The 18,326-nt window shown below is 40.9% G+C and overlaps 3 protein-coding genes across 3 annotated transcripts in view; 2 read left to right on the plus strand and 1 right to left on the minus strand.

Moving 5' to 3' along the window:
* The first annotated feature begins 1,734 nt into the window (after nucleotides 1-1,734).
* On the plus strand, nucleotides 1,735-2,341 carry hoatz (HOATZ cilia and flagella associated protein). The gene has a single exon (XM_008416552.1). The coding sequence runs from the start codon at nucleotides 1,833-1,835 to the stop codon at nucleotides 2,268-2,270; it is 438 nt and encodes a 145-aa protein (XP_008414774.1). The 5' UTR covers nucleotides 1,735-1,832; the 3' UTR covers nucleotides 2,271-2,341.
* Nucleotides 2,342-11,574: 9,233 nt separating this feature from the next.
* gsg1l (gsg1-like) overlaps nucleotides 11,575-18,326 on the minus strand; it is an 18,128-nt gene continuing 11,376 nt past the window's right edge. The window contains exons 4-5 of the mRNA XM_008416554.2: nucleotides 17,421-17,532; nucleotides 11,575-12,048 (exon numbers count right to left, since the gene is read on the minus strand). Coding sequence (XP_008414776.1) covers nucleotides 11,718-12,048; nucleotides 17,421-17,532 — 443 coding nt within the window. The 3' untranslated portion in view covers nucleotides 11,575-11,717. The remainder of the gene's footprint in view (nucleotides 12,049-17,420; nucleotides 17,533-18,326) is intronic.
* LOC103469063 (tripartite motif-containing protein 16-like) lies at nucleotides 12,047-15,896 on the plus strand. Its single transcript, XM_008416553.2, has one exon. It carries the CDS (start codon nucleotides 14,055-14,057, stop codon nucleotides 15,708-15,710), a length of 1,656 nt encoding a protein of 551 aa, XP_008414775.1. The 5' UTR covers nucleotides 12,047-14,054; the 3' UTR covers nucleotides 15,711-15,896.

Consider the following 18,326-nt stretch of genomic DNA (forward strand, 5'->3'; position numbering starts at 1 on the left):
AGCAGGTAATAAAACATGAAAAGCAGCACACAGATAGTCAAACAGCAGAGCTGCCATGCTGGAATGCCCATGTTTGGCTAACCTGCTGCTCCTGGTAGCCTAGTAGCCCCAACTGGGATGCAGAGAAGAAACTTATCTGGCATTTCACCTTATAAGGTGCAGCGGCTCCTGAGTCCAGCCAAGCTTGGCGTTTACACCAAAATGGTGACATGTCAGGATGCGCTGATGTGTGGCAGCAGCTGCACAGCGAGCAACAATAATGCAGCATCTTTAATGTGGATTTTATCTCCCTTAAAGACTCTAAACAAGAAAAACTCACTGCTTTTTTGTTCACTTTGAACTAAATGTAATTTAATTAATCTAACCAAACATAAACTTTCCGCTGCCTTTAATGCATTTCTTTGTCTTGCACAATCATAACTTTACCAATGAAATAAGTGAATCAGATCAGAGTTAGTTTCATGCTGCTTTTACTTACGGCTCTGCGCTTCAGTCCTCAGTGTAGGATGCTGCTGCCTGAACTCCAGGGAAATGAGAAGATCATGTCAGGTGAAAGAAGTGATGCTGGTGATGATGATGTCGCTCTTCCTCCTCCTCCTCTCAGCAACACCTGGGTGGAGCGGCGCGCCGCCACCGCCTTCTTCCCACAGCTGCTGGATCGCCATCGAGCAAAATCTGCTCCTATCTGCCCACATTCAGCTTTTCCTGCTCCTCACTCTGGACCAGCGATGAATTATAGCCAACGCATCAACAGTAGCGCCTGTGGAGCTACATAACAACTATTTTAAGGCAAATAAACACTTTTAGAGTTTTATTCCCAAACTTTTGAGAGTAAAACAGTTTCCAGGCTTGATTCTTTTTCCTCTGTAACTTTCCTAATTCTTTCTAAAATGCTAAATATCACTTTCTGCATCAAATACTGACATCACCCAAATGATGTAAATATAATTACTACACTTAGACCTTTTTGAATTCTGCACCTAAAAATTAACCAAAGCTATAACTAATAAAAAAACTAATAAAATCTAACAAATATAGTTTAAAAAACTAATTAAAACTGAGTTGCACAAACAAAAAGTCACAAACTAAACTTTAATGAAAAATCCAAATTGTAACCCTAGACTGGACCGATGCATCCATGTTCAGGTAAAATAAGTTTAGAATCTGTAAAATGAACTCTTCTGGAACAACAATTATATTTTTATTACTTATGCTTCAAAGTAATCTGACATGAAGGTTCTAATCTGATGTTTAAAGTTTAAATTATTTGGACTTATTTTCATAGGTGAGGTGGTTTACAACAGTTTTTATAAGATAGTACACCTGCTGCTTCAATTTTTACTTTTTTAATTTTGTCAACCAGAACCTAATTTCCTTAGGATAGAAAGTGATAAATATGGAATTTATCATCCAAATTTTAACTTTCAAGAATTTATGAATTTATATTTAAAATATATAATTGTGAATTTTACACTGATCTAAATTTCAAGATTAAAATTGGAATTTTGAGAGAAAAAAAAAATCTGAATTCTAAGATTAAAGTCCATTTTAGTGTCCCTAATCATTTACAATAATATAGATATTTGTAATATTAATACAAATAATCCAGTCATATCAAATTTATTCCACTATTCTTCATCGGCTTTGTAGACAGGAAGTCATAAATATCAGACTTCCATACAACATGCCAAAATTCCTGCATTATTCTTCATCGACTTTTATTTTGACAACCACTACTCTCCGTGTGTACGGGGGGCTCGTTTCCATGGTGACTAATGTAAACAACTGAGAAGTTTTGGACGTGTCCTGGAAACAAATCTTGGTGAAGTAAAATGGCACAAAAAAGCACGCAAGACGGACAAGCTGATGACCTTTTCATCGTATTTGAAGGCTCTTCCTCGGAGGATGGGTCCCACGCCCGGCAGCTCTGGAAATCCATAGCCCTTCTTCCGCCGCCGGAATCCCGGTTAGCGTCGGCAGACATCCGCCAACGGCTACCGGTGGCGCGTCCGCAGCGTTGCAGAACCTCCAATGTTGACGATCCGGTCCCGCGCACCGTGTGCCGTGAATGGCAGAGAGAGGACGAGCGGCGGCTGTACCAGGCCATGGCCGACCAGAAGAAGGAGGTCGTGGCGATGCTGGGGAGACAGAGGCAGCAGAGGGTCCAGAAGGAGCGCCTGACCGCGGCCGTTAGACCGAAGAATAAGATGGTGGAACCGCCAGACCCAGAAACTGAGCTGGACAAGGAGCTGGTCAGACAGCTTCCGTAAACAAATTTATATTAAAAAAAAGGTGACTAAATAAATGAAGCACCCAACTGTAATGGGCTGGTTGGAGTTGACATTTTAGTTTAACATTTCTTTGGTAGTGAAGAGTTTTGGAGACGGCGGGTTAGAGCTCCCTCTCGTGGTCACCGTTAAAAACCGTTACCAACATGCTAACAAAATGCTAGCAGAGCTGTAACATTCCTAAAGATAGGAGGTGGTTTAATCATATCCCTCTAAATATATTTGATCAACAAAATTGATTTGTTTGAAATAATTTAATTTCGTAAAGGAGAAAAAGGTCCAAACCAACCACTGTGTGATAAAGGACTTACCCCCTATAGATAAATACCATCTCAGTAGTTAGCAATGACTGTCTATTCCGGTGGTTCTTAACCTTTTTTGAGGTACCGAACCCCCCAGTTTCATATGCGCATTCACCGAACCCTTCTTATTCCCCCCCGCCGAAACACAAAATACTTTGCGGTATTTTGATTTAGTAATCTAATCATATTAGCTGTGTTACCACCCCCACGCCACTAGAGGCAGTAGCAACCCCGAAAAGATGCGACTAAGGAGCAGATTTAGACTATAGAATTTGCTAAAAACGGTGAGTTTTGCTGAAGGACACAAGCTCAAATCCATGCTGAGTGGGACTCCTTCAATCAGGGCTCCTCCGCAGCTCTGACTTTACACAAGTGTGTCTTTACCTCCGCGGCAGAGGCTCCGCCGAACCCCTGAGACCGACTCACCGAACCACTGGTCTATTCATAAATTACTTCAGATTAGGCAACGATTTTCATTTCTTATAGCCTACTTCATGCTGTCAGACAGGTTCTGATTAAGTGATTTGTTTCTATAGGTGAGCCCATAATCTGGCCTGGGTGTGGCAACTGAATTCGAACCAAAACGAAACTGATCTGAAACAATTAACAGTAACAAAATAGCAAAAACTAAATAATCTGCAAGGGGCAAATGTTTTTTATGGAGGTAGTTTTGCCACACAGCATATCTAGCTGCAAATGGAAGTTAGAAAAGCAAGAATATGTCAACATTAAGTATGAATGTTTACAAGATGTACAGAAGCTCCATCTAAACTGGTAGTAGTGACCCAGAAAGGACAAAGATAAACAGAATATAGTATCTAAATCGCTGCTTATTGTTATCTTATTCACAAGCTAGCACTAGCACTGTAGCACAGCTATCTTCTGTAAGAAGTCAGAAAAATTAACACATTCTATCTTTGATTTAGACTGAATTTTCTGATGGAGAGCAAAATTCATGATTCTGTCAATTACGTCCAGTTGACCAGAACCTGACGAAACAAAACACCCTGAAGCCATCATACTGCCACCACCGTGTTTGACTGTCAGTGTGACGGTTTGTTGCTTTTATACTCTGGTAAGTTTGGACACCTTTATCTCCTGAATGAAATCATCATTTTGTGTTAAAGGAAGGTTGAAGGAAGAATATATCTGTTTGCTTCCTGCATCATAACATCAGGTGAAATAAAACTGCAGTAAATATTCAAATCCTGCTTGCTTAGCAAGGCAGACCTAGCCATAATAGGATAAGATGAGGTCAGCAGAAAGATAATGTCAAATAATTTGCTTGAAGTGTTTCAAGCAGACATGAAACCCTGCCGTCTGTAAATGCTCTCAGTCTTCACCCAAATCACTAAATTCAGGTGTTCCAGTCACTTCGTGTTTAAAATCCAACCCAAAATGCTTCTGCAAACGCTTGCAGGCGAACTTCAGCATGGTACCTGTTCTGTAAGTGCAGTCCTAAAGTTTCCTCTTTGCTAAACACTCCAGTGAGTTTGGTTTAGAAGAAATGCAGAGTCCTTATCTTAACCCAATAAAACATCTGGGGTGAATTACAACATGGACTGTGAGATACGTATTCTCATCCAACGTCTGACCTCACAGATGCGCTTTTAAGAGAATGATCAATAATTCCCATGAAGGCACTTCTACACCTTTTGGAAAACGGTGAAACAGTGAAACAGTTGTGGTTGAAAAGTTTAGGAATCATGATGCGAACCTCCATCTCAAGTTCTTATATATGAGTGAAGGCAGGCGAGTGAAAACAATACATCCATCCATCCATTTCCTTTACACCCTTGTCCCTTATTGGGGTCGGGAGGGTTGCTGGTACCTCTCCAGCTAACGTTCCGGGCGAGAGGCGGGGTCACCTGGACAGGTCGCCAGTCTGTCGCAGGGCAACACAGAGACACACAAGACACACAACCATGCACACACACACACACACCTAGGGACAATTTGGAGAAACCAATTAACCTGACAGTCATGTTTTTGTTGTGTGGGAGGAAACCGGAGAAAACCCACACATGCACAGGGAGAACATGGAGACTCCATGCAGAAAGACCGGGGCCGGGAATCGAACCCAGAACCTTCTTGCTGCAAGGCAACAGCTCTACCCACTGCGCCACTGTGCAGCCGAAAACAATGCTTATTGGTCCTAACTATAAAATGTGACCTGGTTATTCTGAATTAGGTTTCAGATGTAAGAAAGTCTTTAAACGTTTTACAGCCGAGTAAATTCAGCATGAAGAAACTGAGGAACTTTCTTCTGTTTTTGTTCTGGAAACTGGTGGAAAATTTCACAATGAATTAGTAAAAGTGAAACTGTTTTCTGAAAAGGTTACTGAGGTGTTGATGTTTTTTATTAACTATCTATTTTTATGTTCTACTTGTAAAATAAAATTAAAATGTCCAACTGGAAATTAAATTTGGATTCAAAGAAAAAGGGAAACCATCCATCCATCCTTTTTCTTTACACCCTTGTCCCTTAGTGGGTCGGGAGGGTTGCTGGTGCCTCTCCAGCTAACGTTCTGGGAGGTGGGGTCACCCTGGACAGGTCGCCAGTCTGTCGCAGGGCAACACAGAGACACACAGGACACACAACCATGCACACACACACTCTCACCTAGGGGCAATTTGGAGAAACCAATTAACCTGACAGTCATGTTTATGGACTGTGGGAGGAAACCGGAGTACCCGGAGAAAACCCACCATGCACAGGGAGAACATGGAGACTCCATGCAGAAAGACCGGGAATCGAACCCAGAACCTTCTTGCTGCAATGCAACAGCTCTACCAACTGCGCCACTGTGCAGCCGGAAACCAACAAATTTTATTTTGTTTTCATTTTGTAGATGTGATAAACTGGGGACCTGATCAGAGTGTAAAACCCTTTCACTCCATGGACAAATGGATGGATGGATGGATGGATGGATGGATGGATGGATGGATGGATGGATGGATGGATGGATGGATGGATGGATGGATGACTGTGCCGGATGCTTAATTGTTGGTTTTCCAGGTTGTAGTGTGATAAATTGACCGCCAGGTGTCAGTAAATCCTCTTTCTGTTCCTCTGTCGCCGCCGCTGAAACATTTATTTGCTGTAAGTGAACTTCTTCCGGGAGATCAGCATCTGTCATTTAAAGTATATTTTCTGTTTATTCCTGAACTCATCACATCCTTCAGCCGCGCTGCATCCTGGTCCTCCCCCCTCCAGCAGTCTCTTCCCTCTGGGGGTTGGAAAGGATCAGTGTAATATCTGTCCGCCAGCTGTTGCAGCTTCCTCCGCTCGCTGCGCTTTGTCAGCGCTCCGGTGAAAGGCGGAGCGCCGAGGGAGCTTTACCGCCAGCAGGTGACTGATGTCCGCCTGAAATGTCAGGCCTCACCGGCAGCCACATCCAGACTCGCCTCCAGACCAGCTCCGCCATGCTGGAGGCGGCGGCTCCAAATGAAACGGTCCCGCAGGTGGTAAACATCAGGGAAGCAACTCGGTCATATAAAACGATTAGAGCCATGAAAATTATGAGTTTTATCTGAATTTTTTCTTTCTGACTTTAACTTCAGAATTCTGACCTTTATTACAAAATTCTGACTTTTTTCTCCTCCGCATTTTGATTTCAAACTCAGAATTTTGCCTACATTTGTCAGTATTACAACTTTAAACTGATGTAGGATATGCTATGCAAGCATAAGTCTTGGCTTCACTCCACTCATTTTTGGTAAATTATTGGCTTGTAAAATAATATTTTGTTGTTTTGTCTTTTGTAATGTTAATTTACCAAAAGAAATAATCTAAATCCAAACTCAGAATTCTGACATTAAGCTCAGTGCAGAATTCTACAGTTTTTCTCAGAATTTTGACTTTCCATATTTTCATTTTACTCACATGATCAAAACATTTCTGCTTCTCCATGTGAGCAGCTACAGAGATCTGAGGCTTGACTTGATTTGCTGTATCCGCCTCACAAACTTGTTGTTTTCCAACCTGTTATTCGCTGTCAGTTGTTTGGTTGATATAAACAGGAAAACATGGAGCAGTTGATTAAATTTTGATTAAATTTACTGTAAATGTTTTAAAAGAAGCAAACTCCTAAAGCTTCCCAGTTTGGTTTTTAAATCAAAGGAAAATAAAACCTTTTAAGATGATTGAGTTGACATTTTATCTGTGCTTATTTTATCAACTTTGAGGCAAAACTAATCACATCTTTCTTAGTAGGATTGATTGTTGCTTTTTTATTTTATTATTTTGTCAGTGCAGAAGCTACAACTAGCTTGACAAACGATCAGCTTTCATAATTGAAAGCAACACAAACAGTTTAAATTTTTGCATCTCCAAGAAATTAAATGAATAAATCACAAGATTAATCTCTGCTGGGGCGATTCTGGATGTAACCTTTCACATGAACTCTGCAGAAACCCGAGTCTCGGACATGAAGACGTCTTTTCCTCCAAGGTTATTTCAGCAGGACATGAATTTGCTTTTAACGCTCATTTCTTTTTCTCAGACTTAGAAAACTCTGATCTTCTACCAACCCGAGTTCGTCTCTGAAGCTTCAAAAATCTCTTCTGCTCCTCTAGAGGGGGAACTCTTTTCCATCTTTAGATGTTGACTATATTTAATACATCTCCATTCATAATGTTTGTGCCCTTTTCCCCCTTTCATCAGTTTAAATAATACAACAGTCAGACCATCAAAGAGTCGCGTTCTGATGCAACCCGAAGCAACGGTCCAGTTAAAGCCAGAATCTCTCGTCTCTGCGCGTCCAGAGCCAGCGCCGGGTTTCATCACTGCTTGTTGTTAACCTTGTTTATCTTTAAAGAAGGCGTTCTTCTGAAGATCCACACTGGGAGGGAGAAACCAGCGCGTTGCACTGTAAAAAAGAAACGGCAATATTTGGTTTATTTAGCCTGTCGGAGGAAAAATAACTTTTCAGACATATTTTCACCACCTTGTTCTTACATTTATAAATGTCAGAGTAAATATTTAATTCACAAGCTAAATATTTATTTTGCAAACTACATATTTAGCTTTCAAATTAAATATTTAGTGAGTAAGCGAGATATTTAGTTTGACAAATGAGTAGCTAGTAAATATTAACCCAGAAAATAAATATTTAATTTGAAACCAGAATTTAGTTTGAAAAGTAAATATTTAGTTGGGAAATATTTAACTTGTAAATTAAATATTTACTTTTAAAGCTAGATATTCAGTTTTCAAGCTAATTATTTATTTTGCTAACTAAATATTTTGTTCCAAACTAATTATTTAATCACCAAACTAAATGTTTTCCGTCCTATCTAAATATTTGAGTTGAAAGCTAAATACGTAGCTTGTAAACTAAATATTTAGCTTGTGAATTAAATTTTTAGTGTGGAATGCTGACATTTATAAATGTTTGAATAAAATGGTGAAAATATAACTTTGAAAAATTAATGCCCACATTTCTTTTCTATGACTTGCTAAAAAACCCAAAATATAGCTGTTAATTTTTTACTGTGTAACTTTACAAACAGCCTCTGATTTTATCTGGCTGCTCTGACATGTTTCATTTGCTCAGGTTATATTTATGGACGGCCTGCTGCGTAATCCGGGAACAAACATGCATGAAAAAGCAAAAAACGAACAAACGGCAGACCAGAAGGACACAAATCACAGCCAGTCCAGAGCTTCTGAAGGCTGGAGCTCCAGTGTGAGCTGATGTATGGGGAGGCAGATCCCTGGTGTTTTATGCTTGGTAAGGAGCAACCTTGTAAAAGGTCCCACCTTTAATGATCAACATGCTGCCTGACTGCAGGAGCACGCTGGGATAATTACTGCAGCTGAATCCAATGTCTGTCTGTGGCTAAAACACAAATATTTCTATCATAGCGTAAAGTTATCGGCTGATTAACTATTACTATATGATTATAATTAGTGTGTTTTTGTTGGCTTACTTAAGCAGCAGTAAACCCGTATATTAGAAACTGAAACACTGCAGGAAGAACCAGGTTGAACCAACATTTGTGATGCTGTTTATGTTCTGTTGTGAATAAAATGTTGTTTTCTGTGATTTGAAAGTCTTTTAGTGGTAATTTTTATAGATTTATGACCCTTTTCAGTCTGTTTTCTGAACAGGTCGTTGTTGAAAATGAGAATTTGTTCAACTAACTGGTTAAATAAAATTAATAAAAATATGAATAAATAAATCAATTACTGCGTTTCTCATCTGTTCTTTAGATCGAGACATGATGTGAATGAGAAAACTTCATGTTGTCAAACAGGTTAAATTTAAGTAATTTATTGATTCTACAGATCAGTGAATCAGGTCCGAGTGAAACTGAACCAAACAATATGGTTACTGCACTTAATTTATGATTTTTCAAAGGAAAGTTGTTACTTTTTTACATAGATGAGATCCTCAAATTAAATAAATTTTTATTAGGGCATGGACCTTAATGCACTGATTTATATTTGTTAGTAATATGGATTTAAAAGTAAGACAATTATTTATTTTTTTTGTTAGTTTTAATACCAACTTTTGGAGCCGGAACCTTTGTGGTGTGTTTCCAGTATACCCATAAATCTGACGCACAAGCGGCATCCGCTTACAACGGATGGAAGAAGTCGCCTGTTTTGGCCCGGTTTGGATTAATTTCTGCTTCTAAACTGACTTTATTGGACCCTGGAAAATACTATTCTTGTGTTAAAGGTGTACTTTAAGCTATTCAGCCTAAAATAGCATCCCAGTGCTAAACATATAGCAGATAAGGCTAATGTCAGCGTTCACAGTCCACATTTCTAAAGAAGCTCCATTTATAATCAGTGCTTCCTGAAATTCTGGAAAGATGAACTTTGCTCCAATCTGATGGTTAAATTACCTAAATAACAGTTTAAAAATAATAAATATCTTTGTTGTTGGGCTTATATGTCTATTTATTTAACAATTTAGCAACAAAAAGGAGTTTTTAATTGAAAATTCAGCTTATTTTGTGTTTAACTCAATAAAAAATATTTAATTCTGTACTAATTTTTGTATTTAAGTTGAAATAATTGTGAGAAAAAAGCAGCTGTTAACATGAACAGAAACAAACTGAGACGCCCAAACAGAACAGAGTTCAGCCTGGTTCATTTCAGGAGGCAAAAACAAGCCGCTGACTGTTACCATCTGGAAATAAAGTGTTTGATTTACTCGCCTCGTGGTGGAAATGCAGACACTTTCACTCCTGTTCCTCCTTCAGACGGCCTGTTGATTTTTTGTGTTTCTAACCTGCGGCATGTTTATGCTGCTAACAACTGCGGCGTCATCATCAAAGGAGAAGGTCACACAGTCAGTCAGTTTGTTTGTGCTGCTGACTGAAATCTGCAGTTCCACCTTGAGATGAAGCATTGCCATCATCAGGCCCCATTAGGCTCAGACAGGACTCTAATGCTTTCTCCAAGGACTGAACGAGCCGTCCCTCATTTGGCAACAAACAACAGGTTTGTGTCGTCGCTGCACAAGAGCATCGTGTCTAGAATACGTGCCTGGTGGTCATTACGCCCACGACGTGACGCGCTTTCTATAAAAATGGTTCAAATGCACAACAGCATATCAGGCCCACTGTCGGTAGGAAAAAGAGAATACATTTCTGCCAAAAAATGTGACATGAATGAATTTGAAACGTTTAAAAAAAAACTAGAAATGTTCTTTAAAAAAACAGAAATTTCTGAGTTTGAAAAGTTTAAAATTTGCTAGAAAAAAACAAAAATTTTTAAATGAATCTCAGAATTTTTTGAGAAAAAATAAGAAAATTCCTGAGTTTGATAAGTCGAATATTTGCTAGAAAAAAAAACATAAATCTGAAAATAAGTTGTTTTTTTTTCAGTTAAAATTCTTTTTTCCAAACTTTTTCAGTTTCAAAAAATTTTTTTTTATTCCATTTGTTTTCAGTTTCAAAACTTTGGCTTCAGTTTCAAAATTGATTTTCTCTCTAAGAAAATATTTGAGCGAACTTTACGGACCCAATTTAGCTCTATAAAAACTTACACACATTTCAACTCGTCTTCCAGACTCTTGAACTTTGATTTCTGAATGAAATTCAAGATTAATTTCCATCTGAGGACTTCAGACCTCAGAGCAGCCCCTCGCTAAGCTCAGTGTTACGTTAACAGGCTGTTGCTTTAATACATAACCACTAGACTAAAAACCTAAAAACGTCGACATCATACAAAAATCCCCAAACTCTTGAAAGGGTTTTTCTTCGCAGTCCTTTCAGTCTGCAGTTAGAAACTTTACTGGAACTCAGCTGGACAACGAGAGAGAAAACACAAAGAGTTAAAATGTTTTCTGCTCGTTTTACATCAGAGAACATTAAGATCCGGCACAAACCGGCAGTTTGCAGCCAGGCGGCTCAGGGCTTTGCAACTTGTGTTTGGATTAACATTGACCCCAAAACCCCCGGTTACCACGGCGATTCTCAGCCAATTTAATCCCTGCTGTTTACAATCCACCAAAGCATTACACAACTCAAGCAGTTTCCTCCGGCGGAGACACACAGCGGCATCCTTCTGTTTTCTCTATCGGATTACTTAATTTAAATCTAAATTCATCAGATAATCTCATCAGATTATTTTCTTGAAGTTGCTGCTTTTTATCACGGCAACCAGTGACTCAGCAGTAAAATACTTTCCAATTTCTTAATAAGGTTAATAAATCAAAGCTAACATATGTTATATTGTAAAGGTTTAACTGCATTGCCCAGAAAAGGTGGGAATCACCATGGCAACCATCTTTTCCTGAGATGTAGCCGTTTCAGCGACATTTAAAACTTTTCTGAATTTTCTCTGCTGCTGTTCTGCTTTTTGGCATTTTTTTATATCCATTAACTTCCTGCTACAGCAGATTCTGATCATCCAGATTTAAACCAACTCAACTGCTAACGTCTTAAAATACTGAAAACCGTTGGACACCGGACAGACAACGTCGACTCTTCACACAGACGTGCGACGGACTTCAATCAGTCGCTCACATGTTAGACTGACATCATTTATTTTGACAAAAACAAACAGCATCTGTCACGTTTAATCCGTACGGTTCCATTTTATCTCTGGTCCAGTTCTGCTGCTGAGCTGGGTCTGCTGAGGAAAACGGTCCGGAGCCCCCAGGCCTCAGCACTGCTCCTCCCCCAGAGAGTCTGTGTTCTCCCCCAGGTCTACGGAAGCCGACGTTCCCCTCATTTTCCCATGAGCCGGAGCCGGGCCAGGCCCGATGAGACCGGCCCTGGGGTGGCCGGGGTAGACCTCCACGGAGCCGGAGACGGACTGCAGGGAGCGGTCCCGGAAGTAGTGGAAGGCCTCCTGGTCCAGGTAGCTCTGCTCCTCGCGCAGGCCCTGCTCGAACAGCTTGCGTTTGTGTCGGAACTCGATGACGGTCTTGGTGTAGGAGTTGAGGGTGGTGACGGAGGCGGCCATGCAGCAGGTGAAGGAGCCCCACGCCATGCTGGTTGGAGACGCAGAGAAAATCAGTCAAAGTGAGAGTTGGCTAACAAACAAACTGTGATTACCTACCAAGGTTCAATTTCCCAAGCAACACCTGCTGTCTGATCCTGCCTGACCTGTAGACTCGAGGATTTACTGAAGCAGAACCTGCCTGACATCATGAAGTAGGCGAAAAGATCTCAAAAAGCAACATGTTGATCTCTGATCTAAGAAATTCAAGGAAGTCATTTACATCAGTCTGGAAAAGGTTGCTGAGACATTTTTTCTGGGACTCCAGTAGTCTGGCCATCACCTTCATATACAATTAGATTTTCATCTGCCTTCAGTGCTCTGTCTGGGATTTCTCCCATTGAGCTAAATTTTAGCTGGTTGAGGAAGAAGGAGTTGTCAATTTTCTGTGCGGTTTTAGAATTGCAGAGTTGTGGATTAGCAACGGCAGCAGATGAAGTGAACCAAACAGTTCAGCCCATGTTGGCCACGCCTCCAAATGTTGACCAACAAGAGGATCGTCAGACATTTTATTGCTGGGAAAGAAGTTTGTTAGGCTCGTCACTTCTCTCTGGGCAGTGAGCGATGTCTGATTAAAGCACACATAGTTTCCGGTAAACGCCATCGATCTGGCGTGTTCCATTATGTCACAGCCAAACATTAGCGATTGGGTTAACAGTCACACAGACAGATTCACAGACCCGCTGTATGAAGCAAAACAGAGAACAAGGAGCTGTTTTTACTGGGCTGGGACTCCAGAGAACCAAGAGAGAACCATGATCCACACATGGAGAAAAGATGAGTGGAGAACCTTCCCAGGAGAGGAAGACCGACCAAAATGAGTCCAAGAGTTGACTCATGGAGAGGATCAGAGGAAAAAACAGAAAAACATCTAAACCTCAGCAGTTCCTGCCAGCTGTGTTTCCATAACATCGAGTAAAGGAAACATCTTGATGATCTCAGGAGTCACGTTACATCTGGTGGGACGTAGTACCAGAACACGGTGGTGGTAGTGTGATGGTCCGGGGCTGGAAAGACTGAATGGGATAAAATCTGAAAAATTTATATGAATCTTTTTATCATATTAATAATTGATGTAATACTTTTAAAGTGGTTCTAATGCAGCAGATGAGCAACATCGGCATCAGGACATTTCGGCCTGAAGGTTTCTGAGCAGAATGAGGGACTGATGCTTCCTGGCACTAAATATCAGCTTAATAAAACCCGACTGCATGTCGTCAGAAACGCACGGCATGTGAGGTCAAAGGTTTATGGGAGGAGAGTATCAAGCAGATGAGGTTGTTCTCCCTGTCCTTGTTTGACGGGTGATTTGTTTGAGCTGCTGCTTGGTTTTACCAATGAGCAGAGAGCTGTGAAGGTCCGACTGGATGATTATCTGAGACAGCGGCCCTGTCACTCACCTGGGAGCTGAACGCCACCGCCTGCTAACCTGCACGCCTTCAGGTTTGGATGTCTTATCAGCCTGAAAGACCACTCAGGTCCTCTGGATCCCCAGGATTCAGTTTTTATGCTTCTCTAATCTGGAACAAACTTCTACAAAACAGCCGAAACACTGAGTTCCTTTAAATCAAGGCTAAAACCCCCCAAAAGCTGCTTTTGATTAGTAGTAGGACATTGATCAACATAATCAATGTGTATTTGCTTGATGGCATTTGATAAACTGCCATGTTTATTGCTCGTTTCATAATTTATGACTGTGTGTTTTTATGATGTGAAGTACTTTGAACTGCCTTGTTGCTGAAACCTGATACACAGATAAACGTGGCCTGACTTACGCCGTTCATTTGGTTAGTCATCTTCCAGACCTTTCTTAACCCTGATATTTCTCCCTCTTCTTCCTGCTCAAACACACCTTGAAGCTGGGAGGAACCAACACCTGCTGAAGGTGAAAACTGATTGGCTGCAGCCTCTCTGTATTGACACCTGATTTACAGATCAGAGCTCAACCCTGTTTCTCTCAGGAAGTGAAAATCACAGTCGCTGTGTCTGAGAGCAGAAATGGAGCAGAATCAGCTGGACAGAGAAACTTTCTCCTGTTCGATCTGTTTGGATCTACTGAAGGATCCGGTGACGATTCCCTGTGGACACAGCTACTGTATGAACTGTATTACAGACCACTGGGATACAGAGGATCAGAAGGGAATCCACAGCTGCCCTCAGTGCAGGGAGACGTTCACACCCAGGCCTGTGCTAAAGAGGAGCACCATGCTAGCAGCTTTAGTGGAGCAGATGAAGAAGACTGGACTCCAAGCTGCTCCTGCTGACCACTGCTATGCTGGACCTGAAGACGTGGCCTGTGAAATCTGCACTGGGAGGAAACTGAAAGCCATCAAGTCCTGTTTAGTCTGTTTGGTTTCCTACTGTGAGAATCACCTCCAACCTCACCTTGATGTCCCTGGACTGAAGAATCACAAGCTGGTGGAGCCGTCCAACAACCTGCAGGAGAACATCTGCTCTCAGCATGATGAGGTGATGAAGATGTTCTGCCGCACCGATCAGAAATGTATCTGTAGTTTCTGTTTAATAGATGAACATAAAGGCCATGACACAGTGTCAGCTGCAGCCGAAAGGACTGAGAAGCAGAGAGAGCTGGAGGAGAGACGAGGAAACATCCAGCAGAGAATCCAGGACAGAGAGAAAGATGTGAAGCTGCTTCATCAGGAGGTGGAGGCCATCAGCCACTCTGCTGATAAAACGGTGGAGGACAGTGAGAAGATCTTCACTGAGCTGATCCGTCTCCTCCAGAAAGGAAGTTTTTATGTGAAGCAGCAGATCAGATCCCAGCAGGAAACTGAAGTGAGTCGAGTCAAAGATGTTCAGGAGAAGCTGGAGCAGGAGATCAGTGAGCTGAAGAGGAAAGACGCTGAGCTGGAGCAGCTCTCACACACAGARGATCACAACCAGTTTCTCCTCAACTACCCCTCACTGTCACCCAGGGAGTCTAAAGGTCCATCCAGCATCAACATCCGTCCTCTGAGACACTTTGAGGACGTGACAGCAGCTGTGTCAGAGCTCAGAGACAAACTACAGGACGTCCTGAGAGACTCATGGACAAACATCTCACTGATGGTCACTGGGGTGGATGTTCTACTGCCAGAACCAGAACCAAAGAGCAGAGCTGGATTCTTAAGATATTCATGTGAAATCACACTGGATCCAAACACAGCATACAGATATCTGGTGCTATCAGAGGGAAACAGGAAGGTGACACTTATAAAGCAACCTCAGTCTTCTTCCAGTCACCCAGACAGATTCACTAAATATTCTCAGGTTCTGAGCAGAGAGAGACTGACTGGACGTTGTTACTGGGAGGTGGAGTGGAAAGGAATAGTTTCTGTGGCCGTTGCATACAAGAACATCAGCACAGCAGAGCAGAGGAAGAAATGTGGATTTGGAGGTAATGACTTATCGTGGGCTTTAGATTGTTCCAGTTCTAAATTTGGTCACAACAACATCTGGACTGACGTCTCAGGTCCAGTTTCCTCCAGAGTCGGAGTGTACCTGGACCACAGAGCAGGTCTTCTGTCCTTCTACAGCATTTCTGAATCCATGACTCTGATCCACAGAGTCCAGACCAGATTCACTGAGCCGCTGCTGGCTGGAGTTACAGTTGGTTGGTTCGGAGCCTCGGCAGAACTCTGCAAACCCAACTAGCCTTCCTCTGTTCTCTCTGGTTGTTGGTCAGGGTTGATTTCTCTGATGTCTCTGCTGTTCTGTACTTTGTTTTTTCTGGTTTAAATGTTCTCATCACTGCTGATGTGTTGATGGAAATAAAATGGAAATTTGAATAGCAGTGCTAATGTTAAATCATAATTGTAAAAAATTATAAACAAATATTAATGCATGTCACAATGAATAATAAAATAAGTTATTTCTAATCTTTTGTTTTATTAATTAGTTTCTTTTTTATTCTGTAATTTTTTTCTCATTTTTTTCATATTTTGTATTTAACAATTTTTTTTAATTCACTGTCACTTTTTGTTGCTTAATTTTTTCTCACTTTTTCATATTAATAGAAAATATAGTAAGATAAATACCGAACATAAAAAAATTTGAAAAAAATGACAATTACATAAAAAAGGAAGATAAGAAGTTCTTGTTTTGGGGATGCAATATTTGGCACATTATGTACAGGAAGGAATTTATTATTTCTATATTTTGTGCCACATTTGGCAAGGTCAGCTCTCCAAATTTTTTTTGTCCTATGCTAACAAAGACATATAATAAAGGACCTACCAGTCTTTGAAAAACTGGTAGGTTTTTCAAAGACTTACAACTGCATGAATATCACAAATGATCAAAATATTACCTAAATAGTTAGTAAACTAGAAAATTCCTGAAGAAATTTAACCGGGGCATGCCTTGCTGCGCTGGCAGTGCATTAGCACTGGTTCGGCAGAGACTTTGTACTCCAAACCAGCCGCTCTGCCTTTCTCTGTATTCTGTTGCTTATAGAGAAAGCCTCTGCTAACTGTCGTGTGTGTGAGACAGAGGTGGAGAAGGATTTCTATCTTTATGAGACACCCAGTCAGTTTTGATGAAAGAAGCAGTCCGAACAAATGCTTCCCTTTTAGGATCCGTAAGGCCGATCCAAAATCCGTTTGAAGCATATGAGAGGGCTATTTGTCATCTCCAATAGTACCGCAATTCATATCTGTAGCTCATTCACAGTAATAGCAGCGATGAGAGAAAGATGGTGTGCGCTGAGCTCTGAAATTTTTCAGAAAAGTCTGAAAATGAATGGCTGAGTGCCTGTGGTTACCCTGTCACATGATTTCGCTCTGAAACACCTTGACAGAAAACAGTCAGCCCTAGAGAAATTTTGAAAACATTTTACGGGAGCAGGCATGTGTATCAATGTCATGATCAACTTTCATACCAATAGAGCAATTTTTGTAGGCATGAGAGCGATTTCAAACTTGTTTTGGGGGTCAAAAATTCACTCATTTTCTCACTCTAAAAAAGCGGCAATTGGTGTCAGTTACACTCTAAGGTTCGGCAGTTGGAAATTTCGCTCGTTTTTCGCATTTTATGTTGCCATCGTAACTCCGATCCCCAATAAAAATAATAGCACCCATCTCGGCATTGAGCTGCACATTTTGATACCATTTTTGTTGGTGGGCACGCAGCGGTACGAGCCGCATTAAGGGAGACGGAAGAAAAATAAATAAAGATATAAAGAGACATTCTATTGGGTGTTGAACAATAGGTGCCTTCCATGTAATGCTAATGGCATGCCCCAATTAATTCAAAAATCTACAATAAGAATTGTTTTTTATATGTAAGCCTTTTTTTCCAATTCATAAAATAATTTTTTCTCCATTTGTTGAGCATTAAAGTAAGTTTTAAGTGGAAGCGACTGACCAGAAGGACCAGCCGTAGTCCCAGCTGTGGGGCCTCCAGTCTTCAGGGCCCAGACTGACTGTGATCTGGAACACCTGAGTGTACATCATGTGGGCCACCATCCCCAGAAGACCTGCAGAGACACGCAGAGGACAAACGCCATGCATGAGAGATCACATCTGGATCAACATCCAACGGAAATATCTGACATTTATGAAACCTTTAGCTTCTAAGGAGACCAAAAGAAAGACGCTTTTAAATTATATTCTAACTTTCTATGCTTTTTGGGCTTTAGATGAATGTTCTGTTCTAAAAGCCAGAACATACACAGTGATTCTGCAGTGAAGAGTGAAGAATATTTCTTAAAATATATGAAATAAGAGAATTTGTAACTGCAAAAAAAATGATATCCAATGAAATTATAGCAGCAAAGCATCTGAAAGGCTTCCCCAGAAACATATTCAGGCTTTATTGAGTTTCATTTTATTAAAGAACTTTGTTTACGATCCCTTCTTAAAGTATTTTTTATATTAAAACAACATTTTATGGTATTAAATTTGCATATGGTGACAATTAGCAGATGAAGCTGGTTAAAAAGGTTCTGAGTTACATTTAATTTCTTACTTAACGGCCCTGACTGGATCATCAGAGGGAAAACAGCAGCAGCAATAAATCAGAACGTTTCCAATCCTCAGAACTGAATAAATTGATTTAATGCATCAAATCAATTAGACACAGAAGTTCAATCACTTACAGGATTACAGCAAATCAAAAGGAGAACAGGCAGAGGGATGGCGGGTCGGCCCGGTTCTGATCAGCCCGGTTCTGATCAGCCTCAGTGCTTGGGTCGGCCCGGTTCTGATCAGCCTCAGTGTTTGGATCGGTTCTGATCAGCCTCAGTGATTGGGTTGGCCCGGTTCTGATCAG

The sequence above is a fragment of the Poecilia reticulata genome, linkage group LG8 (assembly GCF_000633615.1).
Source record: "Poecilia reticulata strain Guanapo linkage group LG8, Guppy_female_1.0+MT, whole genome shotgun sequence".
In the NCBI taxonomy this organism is placed as follows: Eukaryota; Metazoa; Chordata; class Actinopteri; order Cyprinodontiformes; family Poeciliidae; genus Poecilia; species Poecilia reticulata.